General features: G+C 45.7%; 1 protein-coding gene across 1 annotated transcript in view; it reads right to left on the bottom strand.

Moving 5' to 3' along the window:
- Positions 1 to 254: 254 nt before the first annotated feature.
- The window catches only part of LOC144508237 (endothelin-3-like), a 125,323-nt gene continuing 104,765 nt past the window's right edge, over positions 255 to 20,812 (bottom strand). The window contains exon 4 of the mRNA XM_078236051.1: positions 255 to 3,496. Coding sequence (XP_078092177.1) covers positions 3,466 to 3,496 — 31 coding nt within the window. The 3' untranslated portion in view covers positions 255 to 3,465. The remainder of the gene's footprint in view (positions 3,497 to 20,812) is intronic.

Genomic DNA, 20,812 nt, shown 5'->3' with positions numbered 1-20,812 from the left:
ATTGGTGTGAAGTGGTCTGGGAAATGTGTCCTTGTGGTTAGCATCAAAGTGAAGCAGTCTGGAAGGAATGTCCTTGCAGTCACCATTGCTGTGATTTGGTTTAATTAACATTTCCAAACTGAGACTTTTGGTAGCCAATGGTATGAATAAATATGTAGCCACGGTGGGCAAAAGATTAGCCATAATTGTAATTGAATGGCTTCCTACTGTGCCTGTGATTAGTTTCACAACCAACAGGAGGTTTTTCCCCTACATTACCATAATTGCAAAACGTGCTGAGCACAGGGCCCTCTCTGTTCCAACAAGAAATGGAAAAATAATGATTATTATAGGGAATATTGACACATGGTACACAGCAGGAATATATTAAGCTTTGATACATTCTGAGTAATGACATGCTGGTTAACGAGAGGAATGTGAATGTAAGGATTAAATAATATTAAATTACTGTTTATAGATATGAACATGAGATTTTTGACTCAAAGAAATAGTGAGCTCTATTGAGTTCACTATCTACCATCCTGATAGTCACATAATACAAGAAAACGACATTGTTGATTAACCATTGCAATTCACCTCAATTAATTTACCACAGACTCTGATAAGGGCAGGAAAACCCAGTGGTGGAAATCTATTGAAGGCAGAAATGCAAAATCCAGGGACATGGGCTTGATACTGACCTTGGCTGACTGTGTGGAGTTTGTACATTCTCCCCATGTCTGCATAGGATTCCTCCGGGTGCTCTGGTAGTCCAAAGATGCACCAGTTAGGTGGATTTGCCATGCTAAATTGCCCCTTAGTGTCTAGAGATGTGTAGGTTAGATGGGTTTAGCCACAGTAAATGTTTTATTAGGAAGAACTAGCAGGGAGAAGGAGAAATCATGTTTAACTAACTTACTGGAATTTTTTGAGGAGGTAACAGAAAGGGACAATGAGGGTCGTGTTGTTGATGTGGTGTACATGGAATTTCAGAAGACATTTGATACAGTGCCACACAATAAACCTGTGAGAAAAGTTATAGCTCAGAGAATAAAAGAGACAGTACCAATGCAGATACAAAATTGGTTGAATACAGAAAATGGAGAGTAACAGTGAATGGATATTTTTCAAGCTGGAGGAAGGTTTGTAGTGTTGTTCCCCAGGGGTCAGTATTGGGACCGTTGCTTTTCCTGATATATATTAATGATCTAAATCTTGGTGTGCAGGGGGCAATTTCAAAGTTTGTAATGATACAAACCTTGGAAACATTGTAAATTGTGAAGAGGACAGTGTAGATCTTCATAAGGAAATGTGCAAGTTGGTGCAGTGGGCAGATAGATGGGAGATGACATTCAATGGGGAGAAGTGTGAAGTGATTTATTTTACTAGAAAGAACATTGAGATAGAATATAAAATAAGGGGTAAAGTTCCTAAAGGGGTGCAGGAGCAGAGGAACCTGGGTGCATACTTTCAGATAAATGTTTAATTTTAATGGCATCAAGGACTATGGGGAGAAAGCAGGAATAAGGCATTGAGATAGAGGATCGGCCATGATCATACTGAATGGCAGAGCAGGTTCAAAGGGTCAAATAGCTTACTCCTGCTCCTAGTTTTCATTTTCTATATGTACATAGATCATTGGGCGGCACGGTAGCACAATGGTTAGCACTGCTGCTTCACAGCTCCAGGGACCTGGGTTTGATTCCCGGCTTGGGTCACTGTCTGTGTGGAGTTTGCACATTCTCCTCGTGTCTGCGTGGGTTTCCTCCGGGTGCTCCGGTTTCCTCCCACAGTCCAAAGATGTGCTGGTTAGGTTGATTGGCCATGCTAAAATTGCCCCTTGGTGTCCTGGGATGCATAGGTTAGAGGGATTAGTGGGTAAATATGTAGGAATATGGGGGTAGGGCCTGGGTGGGATTGTGGTCGGTGCAGACTCAATGGGCCGAATGGCCTCTTTCTGTGCTGTAGGGTTCTATGATTGAAAGTCGCAGGACAGCAGTTAATAAAGCATATAGTATTCTGGGCTTTATTCATAGAGGCATAGAGTACAAGAGCAAGGAGTTTATTCTGAACTTATTCAAGACGCTGGTTATCTTTGTGTTTAGTTCTGGGCACCACACTACAGGAAGGATATGAAGCCATTGGAGAGAGTGCAGAAGAGATTTACAAGAATGGTTCCAGGGATGAGAAACTTCAGTTATGAGGATAGATTGAAGAGGTTGTTCCCCTTGGAGAGAAGGGGGCTAAGAGGAGATTTGGTAAAGATGTTCAAAATCATGAGGGGGTATGGACAGGTAGATAGGGAGAAACTTCTCCCCCTCGTGAAAGGATCAAGAACATGAGGGTGCAGATTCAAAGTGATTTTGAAAAAGAAGCAAATGTGATGTGAGAAGTTTTTCACACAGCGAATGGTTGGGTCTGGAATGCACTGTCTGGAAGTGTGGTGGAGATAAGTGCAATTGAGTTATTCAAGAGGGCTTTAGATGTTTCTTTTCAAATAATCAATGTGCAGGGGTACAGGGAAAGTCACCAAGTCATGGTGCTCGTTTGTAGAGCCAATGTAGACACAATGAGCCCAGTGGTCTCTCTCTCTCTCTCTTTATGGACCACATTGAAGCTATCAATGATTCAAAGTGGTTTCCAACCCATTGTAGCCATCACAAAGACGATGGTCACTGACCTCCACTCATCTACTTTCTGCCCCCATCACACACACATACATATATCCCCTCTCTATTCTATCCCTTACACATTCATCTTACCCTCCTGCCCATACTCAATGCCTTCTCCCCCTTTCATATTCCTCTCCCCACTGCCCTGCCATACTCCCTCCAACATGCAGTCTTGCACACACCTGCTCTCTCAGCATTCACTGATGTTTCGTTCCAGCAGTTTCTGTCCAGTTATGGTTCATCAATGCACAAAATGTGCAGGAACCCAATAGTAAACCCTACACTGGGTAACTGACAAGGTGGATTGTATTGGCACATACATTGGCATTGGAAGAGCTGTACTATCACTGTGTGTTAGCCATATGATTGGCAAAAACAATATCCAACTACACCTAACACCAAAGAATTAACACTTTACACCACCCACAAGAAAAGCTTTTAGCCCTTCAATGATTGCAGACACAGACTTGCAGGGTGCTGGGTTGTGAAATAATACACACACTAGAATACAGGTTCAAGTGTTAGTCCGCTGGGGTCTTTCAGATGGTAAGTGTATAACCGAGCTGTGTAATATGCAAGTTGTAAATGTAAACTGAGAGATGAGGCACATTGTTCCACATTGCCTCTGTCTACAGCAAGCTGAGAATCTCAGCTGAAAGGAATACAGAGGAAGTGTCACTCCACAGTCTCTCCGCATCAAACACAATCTTCGTTGCTATCTCCATCAATCACAGTCCATTGCCACACAACTTCCTGTTGCAAAGTGTCTCATTTCCTCTGTGTCTCAATGGGGGCAAAAAAACTGGACCTTCTGTCAGCTCAAGTTCTTTGTCTTGTCAGGAAGGCTGTGAGAAGAGACAAAAATTTTAACCAAAATTGTAAAACAATAAAAGTCTCATTCCATTTCCATGTAAACATATAGGGCTGGATTCTCCAGTTCACCAAGATTTGGCTGAGTGCCAATTTCTCTATTCTCACTGGCAGTGGCAATGGCCAGAGAATCCCAGCCATAATTATCTCCGCTAGTCTAGAGGAGGAGGGCTGACAGTATTGTGTAATCATGATGTGGAGATGCCAGCATTGGACTGAGGTGGGCACAGTAAGAAGTCTCACAACATCAGGTTAAAATCCAACAGGTTTATTTGAAATCATGAGCTTTCAGAGTGCTGTGATTCCAAATAAATCTGTTGGACTTGCGTAAGAAGAGCTTACACAAGTCCAACAGCTGCAGAGAGAGGGTGTGAAGGACAGAGTTTCTTTGGTTAGAAATAAGAAACAACAGAGGTGCCACTACACTATCAGATATATTCTATAGGCCAGCAACTAGTTGAAAAGGTAGAGAGGAACAGAGAATGCAAAAAAAACCTGTAGAATAGTTGTAATAGGGGCTTCAATTATTCTATGTAGGTTGGGGAAGTAATAGTGGAAAGGGCAGAGAGTGTGTTCGGGAGAATTTGCTTGATCAGTATGTTTCGAGTCCAACAAAGAAGGAGGTATCAAAGCAAAATATTGCAGATGCTGGAAATATGAAATAAAAACAGAAAATTCAGGAAAGACTAAGCAGGTCTGTGGAGACAGAAACAGACATTCCATAACACGTATGGACATTTCAAGTCCATACGTCTCTTCTTCAGAGGAAGGAAGTATTTCTGTATCTGAGGAATAAGATGGGCCACATGATGGAAACATTTAGGAAACAGTGATCATTTTATTATAAGGTTCAGGCTTGCTATGGAAAATGACAAGGCATAATCCAGAAAAAATCATTAATTGGAGTTAACCCAATGGGGTGAGGGTAGATCTGGACCAAATAAAGTGGATAAAATATTGGACAAGCGTAATGAAACAATTGACTACATTGAAGAACATAAGAACTAGGAGCAGGAGTAAGGCCATTTGGCCCCTCGAGCCTGCTCCGCCATTCAATAAGATCATGGCTGATCACTTCATGGACTCAGCTCCACTTACTCACCCGCTCACTATAACCCTTAATTCCTTTACTGTTCAAAAATCTATCTATCTTTGCTTTAAAAACATTCAATCAGGTAGCCTCAACTGCTTCACTGGGCAGGGAATTCCACAAATTCGCAACACTTTGGGTGAAGAAGTTCCTCCTCAACTCAGTCCTCAATCTGCTCCCCCTTATTTTGAGGCTATGATCCCTAGTTCTGGATTCACCCGCCAGTGGAAACAACCTCCCCACTTCTACCTTACCTATTCCCTTCAAAAGTTTATATGTTTCTATGAGATCACTCCTAAATTTTCTAAATTCCAATGAGTATAGTCCCAATCTACTTAGTCTTTCCTCATAAGCCAACCCTCTCAACTCTGGAATCAACCTAATAATCTCCTCTGCACCCTCTCCAGTGCGAGTATATCCTTTCTCAAGTAAGGAGACCAAAACTGTACACAGTACTCCAGGTGTGGCCTCACTAGCACCCTATACAGCTGCAACATAACTTCCCTGCTTTTAAACTCCATCCCTCAAGCAATGAAGGACAAAATTCCATTTGCCTTCCTATTGCACCTGCAAATCATTGATTCTTGCACAAGGACACGCAGGTCCCTCTGCAGAGCAGCATGCTGCAATTTTTTACTATTTAAATAATAGTTCATTCTGCTGTTATTCCTACCAAAAAGGATGACCTCACATTTACCAACATTGTACTCCATCTGGCAGACTCTTGCCCACTCATTTAAACTATCTATAACCCTTTAGAACATAGAACATAGAAAGCCACAGCACAAACAGGCCCTTCGGCCCACAAGTTGCGCCGATCACATCCCCACCTCTAGGCCTATCTATAGCCCTCAATCCCATTAAATCCCATGTACTCATCCAGAAGTCTCTTAAAAGACCCCAACGAGTTTGCCTCCACCACCACCGACGTCAGCCGATTCCACTCACCCACCACCCTCTGAGTGAAAAACTTACCCCTGACATCCCCCCTGTACCTACCCCCCAGCACCTTAAACCTGTGTCCTCTCGTAGCAACCATTTCAGCCCTTGGAAATAGCCTCTGAGAGTCCACCCTATCCAGACCCCTCAACATCTTGTAAACCTCTATCAGGTCACCTCTCATCCTTCGTCTCTCCAGGGAGAAGAGACCAAGCTCCCTCAACCTATCCTCATAAGGCATGCCCCCCAATCCAGGCAACATCCTTGTAAATCTCCTCTGCACCCTTTCAATGGCTTCAACATCTTTCCTGTAATGAGGTGACCAGAACTGCGCGCAGTACTCCAAGTGGGGTCTAACCAGGGTCCTATAAAGCTGCAGCATTATCTCCCGACTCCTAAACTCAATCCCTCGATTAATGAAGGCTAGTACGCCATACGCCTTCTTGACCGCATCCTCCACCTGCGAGGCCGATTTAAGAGTCCTATGGACCCGGACCCCAAGGTCCTTCTGATCCTCTACACTGCTAAGAATGGCACCCTTCATTTTATACTGCTGCTCCATCCCATTGGATCTGCCAAAATGGATCACTACACACTTATCCGGGTTGAAGTCCATCTGCCACTTCTCCGCCCAGTCTTGCATTCTATCTATGTCTCGCTGCAACTTCTGACATCCCTCCAAACTATCCACAACACCACCTACCTTGGTGTCGTCAGCAAACTTACCAACCCATCCCTCCACTTCCTCATCCAGGTCATTTATGAAAATGACAAACAGCAAGGGTCCCAGAACAGATCCCTGGGGCACTCCACTGGTCACTGACCTCCATGCAGAGAAAGACCCCTCCACAGCCACTCTCTGCCTTCTGCAGGCAAGCCAGTTCTGGATCCACAAGGCAACAGCCCCTTGGATCCCATGCCCTCTCACTTTCTCAAGAAGTCTTGCATGGGGGACCTTATCGAACGCTTTGCTGAAGTCCATATAGACCACATCCACCGCTCTTCCTTCGTCAATGTGCTTGGTCACATTTTCAAAGAACTCAACCAGGCTCGTAAGGCACGACCTGCCCCTGACAAAGCCGTGCTGACTACTTTTGATCATACTAAACTTCTCTAGATGATCATAAATCCTGTCTCTCAGGATCCTCTCCATCAACTTACCAACCACTGAGGTTAGACTCACCGGTCGGTAATTTCCCGGGCTGTTCCTTTGCAAACGTTCAGTGTCCTCTGCACGCTTTGCTCTGCCACTCATTTTAGTGTCTTCTGCAAACTTTAACGCACTACACTTGGTCCCCAACTCCAAATCATCTATGGAAATTGTAACCAATTGCAGTCCCAACATTGATCCCTGAGGCACATCACTAGTCACTGATCACCAACCAGAAAAACACCTATTTATCCCCATTCTTTGCTTTCTGTTAGTTAACCATTCTCTCACAGTGCCAGGGACCCAGGTTCAATTCCGGCCTCAGGTGACTATCTATGTGGAGTTTGCACATTCTCCCTGTGTCTGCATGGGTTTCCTCTGGGTGCTCCGGTTTCCTCCCACACTCCAAAGATGTGTGGGTTAGCCATGCTACATTGCCTCTTAGTGTCAGAGGGACAAGAGGGTAAATGTGTGGGGTTGCGGGGACTGAATCTGGGTGAGATTGTTGTTGGTGTTGGTTCAGTGAGCCGAATGGCCTACTTCTGCACTGTAGGGATTCTATTATCCTATGATTCTAATATTCTGTATATTATTTGGCGAAGGTATATAGCAGATTAGCTTCTTTGGTGTGAATGTTTGTTGTAATTTTGGTTTTAGGGATCATTGTGGCAGTTATGCTATTGAAAAAACCATATTAATTTACTCGAAATTCAGCTAAGAACAATAATGTTTCTCTGGGTATCCATGTCTGTGCAAGCTGTATGGATTCATTATTCCAACTGTTCACTTTGATGATGCTACAGTTTCATCAACAGTGTCACTACACATCATTGTCCTATTCTTTTGTCTTCAGTAGTACAATACTTCTGCTCTTCAATCTCCATCTTGCAATCACACATGATTGCTGATTGATCTACATTTTTCCTCTCATAGATAGAACATAGAACATAGAACATTACAGCGCAGAACAGGCCCTTCGGCCCACGATGTTGCACCGACCAGTTAAAAAAAAAACTGTGACCCTCCAACCTAAACCAATTTCTTTTCGATAGAACAAATAGATGACAAGCTATTGTTGACAGTCCTGCAATTTATGTTCAGTTGATTTCATCAACTCAGGAACAGACTCCAAATGAGTCAACTATTCTTGCATCTGTCTCTGGACCTGCTCACTTTCCTTATTCACATAATTGTCCAGTAATTTGTTACCCTTTTCTGCCTTCACAAGTTTTATATTGCATTCATTTGCCTCCATTGGTGTCTTCAGTATCTAAGATTTGGAACTATCCACCAGCTTCATAGTGTTTGATTGAGACTTTCGGCTGCTGCATCTCAGACTGAACAAATGTCAGCTTCTCCTTCTAAACCTGAGCCAACTTGAGTGGATTAAGTCTTTACGAATATTGATCAATTGGAAATCATAGAAATCATAGAAACCCTACAGTGCCATTCGGCCCATCGAGTCTGCACCGACCACAATCCCACCCAGGCCCTACCCCCACATATTTTACCCGCTAATCCCTCTAACCTACACATCCCAGGACTCTAAGGGGCAATTTTTTAACCTGGCCAATCAACCTAACCCGCACATCTTTGGACTGTGGGAGGAAACCGGAGCACCCGGAGGAAACCCACGCAGACACGAGGAGAATGTGCAAACTCCACACAGACAGTGACCCGAGCCGGGAATCGAACCCGGGACCCTGGAGCTGTGAAGCAGCAGTGCTAACCACTGTGCTACCGTGCCGCCAGGAACACCATTTTCTATAGCTACCTCATGCACAATTACCTTAGTACTTCTCATTTTATTCCCACATATCTTTCCATGTGATTGTAATAACATAGAACATAGAACAGTACAGCACAGAACAGGCCCTTCGGCCCACGATGTTGTGCTGAGCTTTGTCTGAAACCCAAATCAAGCTATTTCCTCCCTATCATCCCAAAGTACTCCATGTGCCTATCCAATAGCTTCTTAAATGTTCCTAAAGTTTCTGACTCCACTATCACTGCAGGCAGTCCATTCCAAACCCCAACCACTCTCTGAGTAAAAAACCTACCTCGGACATCCTTCCTATATCTCCCACCATGAACCCTATAGTTATGCCCCCTAGTTACCACTCCATTCACCCAAGGAAATAGTCTTTGAATGTTCACTCTATCTATCCCCCTCATCATCTTATAAACCTCTATCAAGTCTCCTTTCAACCTCCTCCGCTCCAAAGAGAAAAGCCCAAGTTCCCTCAACCTTTCCTCATAAGACCTACCCTCCAAACCAGGCAGCATCTTGGTAAATCTCCTTTGCACTCTTTCCAGTGTCTCCACATCCTTCTTATAGTGAGGTGACCAGAACTGCACACAATATTCCAAATGTGGTCTCACCAAGGTCCTGTACAGTTGCAGCATAACTCCACGGCTCTTAAACTCAAACCCCCTGTTAATGAACGCCAACACACTATAGGCCTTCTTCACGGCTCTATCCACTTGAGTCATTTTCAGGTCATTCTGATTTTCGTCCAGAAGGTAACTCAACAATATATTCCAATTTCTGATAACTTCCTCATTATCCAATCTAATTTAAGGAATGTTAAATTCAGAATCATCTGGCTTTGTTTCTTCACTGAGTTGCAACAACTAACATATTTTACTTCTGCTTTCCTTCTGTATCAAAATATCATTTGTGCATATTCACATGAGACACACTTGAGTTTTTCTTCTATCTGCAGTTCTTATCAAATAATTCACCTCACTCAATTTTCTTTTGATTTGATAAGGCCCACTAAAACCTTGTTTTTTAATGGTTCACATACCATTGGTATAAATACTTCAACCCACTAACAAAACTACAAATACTTGATTTCTTATCCACTTCTTTATTTCATCACACGTTGTGCCACTTTTAAATGCAGTCTAGTCACCTCACTAGCCCTAGTTAATCTCCCTAAAGTTTGACACATAGTCCAACAATGATCCGAATGCTGACTCACCAATTTCTTGATTAATTTAAATTGTCCTCTTATCTCATGACCAAAAATTAATTCAAAGGGGCTGAATATAGTTGACTCATTCGGTGCATTCCTAATTGCAAAATGTACAAATGGAATTCCTTTATCTCAATCCTCTGGATAATCTTGACTATAGGCCCTCAACAGTGTCTTTAAAGTTTGATGCCACCATTCCAACGCTGCCCGAGATTCTGGATGGTACGCAGTTGATTTAAATAGCTTTACTCCCATGTTATCCATAACTTCCCTGAATAACTTCAACATAAAATTTGATTATTGATCTGATTGTATTTTTGTGGGTAGTTCATATCTGGTAAAAAATTCAAGTAACACCTCAACAATCCATTTAGCTGAAATATTACGTAACAGAATGGGTATAGAGGGATATGGGCCAAATGTGGGCAATTGTGACTAGCTTAGTGGTTTAAAAAAAGGGCAACATGGACAAGTTGGGCCGAAGGGCCTGTTTCCATGCTGTAAACCTCTATGAATCTATGACTCTAATGGCCTCTGGATACCTAGTAGACACATCTATTATGGCCAACAAATCTTTCTGTTGTAATTCTACCAACTTTCTTGAACAATAGATATCCGCTTTGTCCTCCACCTATTCTTGTTCTTTCTCAACCATCTGGTCAAAAATGGTTTCTGATAACTGAACTTCTGGCTCCTTCCTTTACTCTTTGATTTCTTCTCCTGTCTCAACCTGTGGCTTTGTGATCTTGTTACCACACAGTCTGAAAAAATCCCAGGATATTCCTCCTGCAACACCTCAGCTGTTTGATTTTCCACTGATGTGGAGATGCCGGTGTTGGACTGGGGTGAACACAGTAAGAAGTCTCACAACACCAGGTTAAAGTCCAACAGGTTTATTTGGTAGCACTGTTTGAGAGCAGATTTCCACTCCATCTGACGAAGGAGCAGTGCTCCGAAAGCTTATGGTATTTGCTACCAAATAAACCTGATTTTCCACTGGCCATAGCAGTTTTTCCACTGGCCATCTTCCACCTGTGATCCAGCTATATTCTCACCCAAAATAAACTGTATCCTTGGAAAAGATCATTTCTCTATTACTCCTACCACCACTTTTCACCAGACTCTCCAACCTTATCTTATACTATGGAACATTAATTTTTTTCACCATAAATTCCACATACAACAACATTTCTGGCAATACTCCTTCTGAATTACATATCTCCCCATCTCTCATCACTAAAGATTGACTTCTCCTATATCTCTTATGATCTTAGCTTCTTTACCAACTCCCCTTGGTAGACAAGTAAACCTTACCCACATAAGTAATTTCTTTAAAAAGATCTGGCACTTGCTTATCAACCAACTCCTGACCAGGCATTGTATTATTTTCACCTCTTTGGCTTCAACCATGGTTTCCTTTCTGACTTTAGCAATACACCTGTTGTCAGATTCCTGTGGTACTTGGGTCCAGGTGTACTGCCACTGTAAATGCAAATTTGGATTTGGATTCTTGATTGAGGGGTATTGTCCAAAACCCATTATTACTATCATAAGCTTATGTCTTGGGTCATAGACTCATAGAGTCATAGAGGTTTATAGCATGGAAACAGGTCCTTCGGCCCAACTTGTCCATGCCGCCCTTATTTTTTAAAAACCCCTAAGCTAATCCCAATTGCCCGCATTTGGCCCATATCCCTCTATACCCATCGTACCCATGTAACTATCTAAATGCTTTTTAAAAGACAAAATTGTACCCGCCTCTACTACTACTTCTGGCAGCTTGTTCCAGACACTCACCACCCTCTGTGATAAAAAATTGCCCCTCTGGACACTTTTGTATCTCTCCCCTCTCACCTTAAACCTATGCCATCTAGTTTTAGACTCCCTTACCTTCGGGAAAAGATATTGACTATCTAGCTGATCTATGCCCCTCATTATTTTATAGACCTCTATAAGATCACCCCTCAGCTTCCTATGCTCCAGAGAAAAAAGTCCCAGTCTATCCAGCCTCTCTTTATAACTCAATCCATCAAGTCCCAGTAGCATCCTAGTAAATCTTCTCTGCACTCTTTCTAGTTTAATAATATCCTTGGAATACTGTGTGCAATTCTAGTTACTTTATTATGCAAAGGATATTATTAAACTAGAAAGAGTGCAGAAAAGATTTACTAGGATGCTACTGGGTGCTGTGACTCCAGTATTTTAATTGGTTGAATTTTTAGATACTCACAGTCTCTCTTATGTTTGGCCCAGACCTTTGGGAATAAAACATAAATTCCCCCAAATTTTTCCCTTTGTTCCCAATCTATTTCCATCACCTCCACTGATCCCACTAAACTCCACGGCAGACAAATGCCTTGGGCCGCAGAGTGGGTCCTTGTCCCTTTCCCCAGACTAGGCTGTAGATTGAGATGTACAGAATTATGAAGGGAAGAGATAGAGCGGACAGTTTGAAGTTATTTCCCTTGGCAGAGAATTCCAGAACCAGGGAACACAGATTCAAGATAAGTGGCAGAAGGTGTAGTGGGGACATGAGGAAGAACTCATGCAGAGTTAGTGGGTGCTTTGAATTCACCGCCCGAGTTGGTATTGGAGACAGAGATCCTATACTCGAGGATCTATACTCTTCGACCAACGCGCCCCCGACTCATATGCCTGACGAATACCCCCGACTCATAATACCTCAACCCATATCCCCCGACACATACACCCTGACCCATAGCCCCTGACTTATAATGCCAGACCCTTACCCAGACCCAACCCAGGTCCCCCCCAAGCCATACTCCCGATCCATAATCCCAACACATAACCCTTGACCCTTAACCCCCAACCCATTCCCGGACCCATAATCCCCGACATATTCCCCCAACCCATACTGCCCGAACCATGCCCTGGCACATAACCCCTGACCCTTAACCCTGACCAATAACCCCCTGGACTCATAACCCTGAACCATATCCCACAACCGATTACATCTGACTCACCCCCCGATACACAACCCCCAACTCATAACCCCCCAAAGCATCTCTTAAACTTACCCCTTCTCACTTTGAACCTGTTCCCCCTTCAAATTGATATTTCCACCCTGGGAAAAAGCCTCTGACTATCTACCCCTGTCTATGCCTCTCTTAATTTTGTAGACCACTATCAGGTCTCCCCTCAGCCTCCATATTTCCAGTGCTAACAATCCTAATTTACTTAACCTCTCCTCATAGTCTCCAATTGACTAGGTTGATTGACAGCTAAGGTTACATGACTGGGTACAGCCATGCTTTCACAGAGAACTCAAGGCAGGCTGCATTTTGGGATCTTTAGAGAGAGTTTGCTTTCTATGTATCACTTGCTTTGTCTGAAGTGGAGAATGGAGTCTGCCAGGAAATTAGCCTTTTTTCTCTGAGATTCTACTATTTGAGGGTGGAACTTTCTCTGGAAGTTGGTACATGAGAATTAGAAGTCAGGTGTCACTGGATCACTCTCCAGAGGTGTTAAAAGAGCCGAAATTGAGTAGTCATGGAAGCATATTAAGTTTTCTTGCTAACTGGTTCTAAAGAAGGGATTTATGTTAATGTGGGGATACAGCTAAACTGGAACAATAGAGATAGCTAGCTGTTAAGAATTATTTTTTGTCATATTTAAGTGATTTAATTGGTAAAAGTTATGCTAGTTTTTTTGTTATACTATAACTGTGTTGATAAATAACGTTTGTTTGATAAAAGTTTCCTAGTGAGTCACTTGAATCATACCTGGAGTGAAACACCTTATGCCCACACTAATACCAAAAATTAAATATAAAACTTAGGGTCCAGGCTAACTTCATAATACACTTTGGAGTTTCTGGTCTGGGACTTAACAGGAACTGTGTTTCTTATTGTGATCACGTTCCTCACCGTAACTGAATTCCTCATCTTAACCAATTAAGATTAACCAATTAACATCTCACCTTAACCAATTTCTCACTTAAAGATAGAAAATAGCAGTAGGGGTAGGCTATTTGGTCCTTTTAGCCTATTCCGCCATTCATTATTATCATGGCTGGTATCCAACTTCATAGTCTCATCCTGCACAGTAGCACAGTGGTTAGCACTGCTGCTTCACAGCTCCAGGGACCTGGGTTCGATTCCCGGCTTGGGTCACTGTCTGTGTGGAGTTTGCACATTCTCCTCGTGTCTGCGTGGGTTTCCTCCGGGTGCTCCGGTTTCCTCCCACAGTCCAAAGATGTGCGGGTTAGGTTGATTGGCCATGCTAAAAAATTGCCCTTAGTGTCCTGAGATGTGTAGGTTAGAGGGATTAGTGGCAAATATGTACGGATATGGGGGTAGGGCCTGGGTGGGATTGTGCTCGGTGCAGACTCGATGGGCCGAATGGCCTCTTTCTGTACTGTAGGGTTTCTATGATCTATGATGATGCCCTCCACCTATCCTTCAATCCCTTTAGCCTGAAGAGCTACACCGAGCTTCTTCTTGAAGACATGCAGGGGTGATCTAACCAAAACAGTTCTAATTTCCAACCGAGCTTGAAAACAGGAGAGAATCACATTGTATTTTTGGGTGTTAAATGTGGAATCTTACTCTGTGAAAAAAAATGAAGCAAAGTTTGGTTCCTGCCAGCAGTGGAGGGGCCTAAGCTCGCTGAAAGCTGGCAGATAGCAGTAGATGGTACCATTGTGCATGCTCGGATCTCCGTGTGCTGATATTTACAGCAGACCCCAGCTACTGCTGACCTCTGTGGCCGATCGCCCCCTCCCCTCCAACTACTGTGGGCTTCCGCGGCCGATTCCACTCCCCCTCCACGTGGAGCAATCACCCTTCTCCCACACAGGCAGTCCAATCCCTCCACCCCTGTTACTGCAAGGATTCATGACAGATGCCCACCCGCACCAACCCCCCCCCCCCCCACCAACATCCCCCCCCCCCCCCCTCCCTCACCCTCCCACCCCTTGCACATGGAGCACACAATCGCCGGTTGCAGAATGTGCAGCATATGTCCAGCCCCCACAAAAACCAACCCCCCTCCTCCCGGCCCCGCCAAGGTCGCTGTTGCAAAGAACAAAGAAAAGTACAGCACAGGAACAGGCCCTTCGACCCTCCAAGCCCGTGCTGATCATGATGCCCTAACTAAACTAAAAACAACCTTCTCCTTACTCCCTTTTTTGGCCCAATCCCTTTATTCCCTCCTATTCATGAACCCATCCAGATGCCTCTTAAATGGTGTTAATGTGCCGGCTTCCACCACCTCCTCTGGCAGCGCATTCCAGGCACCCACCACTCTCTGCATGAAAAACTTGCCCCGCACATCTCCCTTAAACTTTCCCCCTCTCACCTTGAACCTGTGCCCCCTTGTAATTGGCACTTGCACCCTAGGAAACAGCTTCTGAATATCCTCCCCTGTCTATGCCTCTCTTAATTTTGTAGGCCACTATCAGGTCTCCCCTCAGCCTCCTACTTTCCACTGGAAACAAACTTTTCAACCTCTCAGTCAACACCGTCAAAACCAGGCAACATCCTGGTGAACCTTCTTTGCACTCTCTCCAAAGCTTCCACGTCCTTCTGGTAGTGTGGTGTCCAAAACTGCATGCAATACTCCAAATGTGTTCTAACCAAGGTTTTATATAGTTGCAACATAATTTCCCAACTCTTGTATTCAATGCCCCGGCTGATGAAGGCAAGCATGCCGTATACCTACTGAATCATCTTGGCCGCTTGTATTGCCATTTGTTACCCGCTTGAAGGGGGCGATTTTACCATTTTTTTCCTAAGTGCTGGGTGAACTTGAAACTGTGTGTTTTCAGGCCCCCATCCATACACACTTTACAGAATTTTGAGCAAGTCTGTTACTCGCTGCAGAAGCCTGTGGGTGGGGCTTAATGAGCCCAAAAGCCTGCAGAGGGAGGTAGTGCGCATGTGCAGACCTCTGATTCTGCACATGTGCATTAGCAGTAGCAGGGGTCTGACAGAAAAGGCAGTGGGCCCCCTCTCTCTCCCTTCCCCCACTGATCCCTGCAGAGTGGCAGCGGGCCCCCTCCCCTCATTAGCCCCTCCACTCATGGTGGCACAGTAGCACGGTGGCACAGTGGTTAGCACCACTGCCTCACACAGTGCCAGGGACCGGGGTTCTATTCCCGCACGTTCTACAGGTGTATGCAGGGGTTTCCTCTGGGTGCTCTGGTTTTCTCCCACAGTCCAAAAGATTTGTGGGTTATGTGCTTGGCCATGCTAATTTACCCCTTAGTCTCCCGGGATGCATAAGTTAAAGGGACCAGCGGGGTAAATATGTGGGGTTGGGGATAGTGTCTAGGTGGAACTGTTGTCAGTGCAGACTCAATGGGATGAATGGCCTTCATCTGCACTGATTCTATGCTCTGGTTTCCACGTCTGAAAGACATGCTGGTTAGGTGCATTGACAATGCGAAACAGACCCTCAGTGTCGCAAACAGGCACTAGAATGTGGCGACTAGGGGATATTCACAAGAACTTAATTGCAGTTTACAAGTAAGCCTACTTGTGACACTAATAAATAAACTTTAAACTTAACAAAATTTAAACAAAGTTCACACAATTTCACTCAATACCATTGTCAGTGAAACCAGTTCCTCACCGTAACAAATTCCTCATCTTAGCCGTACCCAATTCCTCACTGTACCCAATTCCTCACTGTACCCAATTCCTCACTGTACCCAGTTCCTCACTGTACCCAGTTCCTCACCGTACCCAGTTCCTCACCGTACCCAATTCCTCACCATAACCAATTCCTCACTGTACCCAATTCCTCACTGTACCCAGTTCCTCACTGTACCCAGTTCCTCACCGTACCCAGTTCCTCACCGTACCCAATTCCTCACCATAACCAATTCCTCACCATACCCAATTCCTCGCCGTAACCAATTCCTCGCCGTACCCAATTCCTCACCGTACCCGATTCCTCGCCGGAACCAATTTCTCACCATAACCAATTCCTCACCGTAACCAATTCCTCGCCGTACCCGATTCCTCGCCGGAACCAATTTCTCACCATAACCAATTCCTCACCGTAACCAATTCCTCACCGTACCCAGTTCCTCACCGTAATCAATTCGTCACCGTACCCAATTGCTCACGGTAACCAATTCCTCGCCGTACCCAATGCCGCGCCGTACCCAATTCCTCACCGTAACCAATTCCTCGCCGTAACCAATGCCTCGCCGTACCCAATTCCTCGCCGTACCCAATTCCTCGCCGGAACCAATTTCTCACCGTAACCAATTCCTCACCGTAACCAATTCCTCGCCGTACCCGAGTCCTCGCCTTAACCGATTCCTCGCCGTACCCAATTCCTCGCCGTAACCAATGCTTCGCCGTAACCAATTCCTCACTGTACCCAGTTCCTCACCGTACCCAATTCCTCGCCGTACCCAATTCCTCGCCGTACCCAATTTCACACCGTAACCAATTCCTCACCATAACCAATTCCTCACCGTACCCAGTTCCTCACCGTACCCAATTCCTCACCGTAATCAATTCCTCACCAGAACCAATTCCTCGCCGTAACCAATGCCTCGCCGTACCCAATGCCTCGCCGTACCCAATTCCTCGCCGGAGCCAATTCCTCACCGTACCCAATTCCTCGCCGTACCCAATTCCTCGCCGGAACCAATTTCTCACCGTAACCAATTCCTCACCGTAACCAATTCCTCGCCGTACCCAATGCCTCGCCGTACCCAATGCCTCGCCGTACCCAATTCCTCACCTTAACCAATTCCTCGCCGTACCCAATGCCTCGCCGTACCCAATTCCTCACCGTAACCAATTCCTCACCGTACCCAATTCCTCACAGTACCCAATTCCTCACCGTACCCAATTCCTCGCCGTACCCAATTCCTCGCCGGAACCAATTTCTCACCGTAACCAATTCCTCACCGTACCCAGTTCCTCACCGTAATCAATTCCTCACCGTACCCAATTGCTCACCGTAACCAATTCCTCGGCGTACCCAATGCCTCGCCGTACCCAATTCCTCACCGTAACCAATTCCTCGCCGTAACCAATGCCTCGCCGTACCAATTCCTCGCCGTACCCAATGCCTCGCCGTAACCAATTTCTCACCGTACCCAATTCCTCGCCGGACCAATTCCTCACCGTAACCAATTCCTCGCCGTACACGATTCCTCGCCGTACCCGATTCCTCGCCTTAACCGATTCCTCGCCGTACCCAATTCCTCGCCGTAACCAATGCTTCGCCGTAACCAATTCCTCACCGTACCCAGTTCCTCACCGTAACCAATGCCTCGCCGTACCCAATTCCTCGCAGTACCCAATTCCTCACCGTACCCAATTCCTCGCCGTACCCAATTCCTCGCCGTACCCAATTTCACACCGTAACCAATTCCTCACCTTAACCAATTCCTCACCGTACCCAATTCCTCACCGTAACCAATTCCTCGCCGTACCCAATGCCTCGCCGTATCCAATTCCTCGCCGTAACCAATGCCTCACCGTACCCAATTCCTCGCCGTACCCAATTCCTCACCGTAACCAATTCCTCACAGTAACCGATTCCTCGCCGTACACGATTCCTCGCTGTACCCGATTCCTCGCCTTAACCGATTCCTCGCTGTACGCAATTCCTCGCCCTAACCAATGCTTCACCGTAACCAATTCCTCGCCGTACCCAATTCCTCACCATACCCAATTCCTCAACGTAACCAATTCCTCGCCGTAACCAATTCCTCGCCGTACCCAATTCCTCGCCGTACCTAATTCCTCGCCGTAACCAATTCCTCACCGTAACCAATTCCTCACCGTACCCAATTCCTCACCGTACCCAATTCCTCGCCGTACCCAATTCCTCACCGTAACCAATTCCTCGCCGTAACCAATTCCTCGCCGTACCCAATTCCTCGCCGTACCTAATTCCTCGCCGTAACCAATTCCTCACCGTAACCAATTCCTCACCGTACCCAATTCCTCACCGTAACCAATTCCTCACCATACCCAATTCCTCACCATAACCAATTCCTCGCCGTAACCAATTCCTCGCCGTACCCAATTCCTCGCCGTACCTAATTCCTCGCCGTAACCAATTCCTCACCGTAACCAATTCCTCACCGTACCCAATTCCTCGCCGTACCATACCCAATTCCTCACCGTAACCAACTCCTCGCCGTACCTAATTCCTCGCCGTACCCAATTCCTCACCATACCCAATTCCTCACCGTAACCAATTCCTCACCGTACCCAATTCCTCGCCGTACCCAATTCCTCACCATACCCAATTCCTCACCGTAACCAATTCCTCGCCGTACCTAATTCCTCGCCGTACCTAATTCCTCGCCGTACCCAATTCCTCGCCGTACCTAATTCCTCGCCGTAACCAATTCCTCACCGTAACCAATTCCTCACCGTACCCAATTCCTCGCCGTACCCAATTCCTCACCATACCCAATTCCTCACCATAACCAATTCCTCGACGTACCCAATTCCTCGCCGTACCCAATTCCTCGCCGTAACCAATTCCTCGCCGTACCCAATTCCTCGCCGTAACCAATTCCTCGCCGTACCCAATTCCTCGCCGTACCCAATTCCTCGCCGTAACCAATTCCTCGCCGTACCCAATTCCTCGCCGTAACCAATTCCTCGCCGTACACGATTCCTCGCCATACACGATTCCTCGCCATACCCGAGTCCTCGCCTTAACCGATTCCTCGCCGTACCCAATTCCTCGCCGTAACCAATGCTTCGCCGTAACCAATTCCTCACCGTACCCAGTTCATCACCGTAACCAATGCCTCGCCGTACCCAATTCCTCGCAGTACCCAATTCCTCACCGTACCCAATTCCTCGCCGTACCCAATTTCACACCGTAACCAATTCCTCACCTTAACCAATTCCTCACCGTACCCAATTCCTCACCGTAATCAATTCCTCACCGTACCCAATTCCTCACCGTACCCAATTCCTCACCGTAACCAATTCCTCGCCGTACCCAATGCCTCGCCGTATCCAATTCCTCGCCGTAACCAATGCCTCACCGTACCCAATTCCTCGCCGTACCCAATTCCTCGCCGTACCCAATTCCTCACCGTAACCAATTCCTCACAGTAACCGATTCCACGCCGTACACGATTCCTCGCTGTACCCGATTCCTCGCCTTAACCGATTCCTCGCCGTACACAATTCCTCGCCCTAACCAATGCTTCACCGTAACCAATTCCTCGCCGTACCCAATTCCTCAACGTACCCAATTCCTCACCATACCCAATTCCGCACCGTAACCAATTCCTCGCCATAACCAATTCCTCGCCGTAACCAATTCCTCGCCGTAACCAATTCCTCACCATAACCAATTCCTCGCCATTACAAATTCCTCGCCGTAACCAATTCCTCACCGTAAACAATTCCTCACCGCAACAAATTCCTCACCGTACCCAATTCCTCACCGTAACCAATTCTTCACCGTAATCAATTACTCACCGTAATCAATTCCTCACCGTAATCAATTCCTCACCGCAACCAATTCCTCACCGTAACCAATTCCTCACCGTAACCAATTCCTCACCGCAACAAATTCCTCATCGTAACCAATTCCTCACCGCAACAAATTCCACACGTAACCAATTCCTCACCGCAACAAATTCCTCACCGTAACCAATTCCTCACCGTACCCAATCCCTCACCGTAACCAATTCCTCACTGTAACCAATTCCTCACAATAACCAATTCCTCACAATAACCAATTCCTCACAATAACCAATTCATCACAATAACCAATTCCTCACCAGTACCAATTCCTCACAATAACCAATTCCTCACAATAACCAATTCCTCACCGTACCCAATTCCTCACCGCACCCAATTCCTCACCATTACCAATTCCTCGCCGTAACCAATTCCTCACGGTAACCGATTCCTCGCCGTACCCGATTACTCGCCTTAACCGATTCCTCGCCTTAATCAATTCCTCACAATAACCAATTCCTCACCGTACCCAATTCTTCGCCGTAACCAATTCCTCACCCTACCCAATTCATCGCCGTAACCAATTCCTCACCGTAACCAATTCCTCACAGTACCCAGTTCCTCACCGTACCCAATTCCTCACCATAATCAATTCCTCACCGTACCCAATTCCTCACCGTACCCAATTCCTCACCGTAACC

The sequence above is a fragment of the Mustelus asterias genome, chromosome 20 (genome assembly GCF_964213995.1).
Source record: "Mustelus asterias chromosome 20, sMusAst1.hap1.1, whole genome shotgun sequence".
NCBI lineage: Eukaryota > Metazoa > Chordata > Chondrichthyes > Carcharhiniformes > Triakidae > Mustelus > Mustelus asterias.
This window is presented reverse-complemented; position numbering and strand designations above follow the sequence as displayed.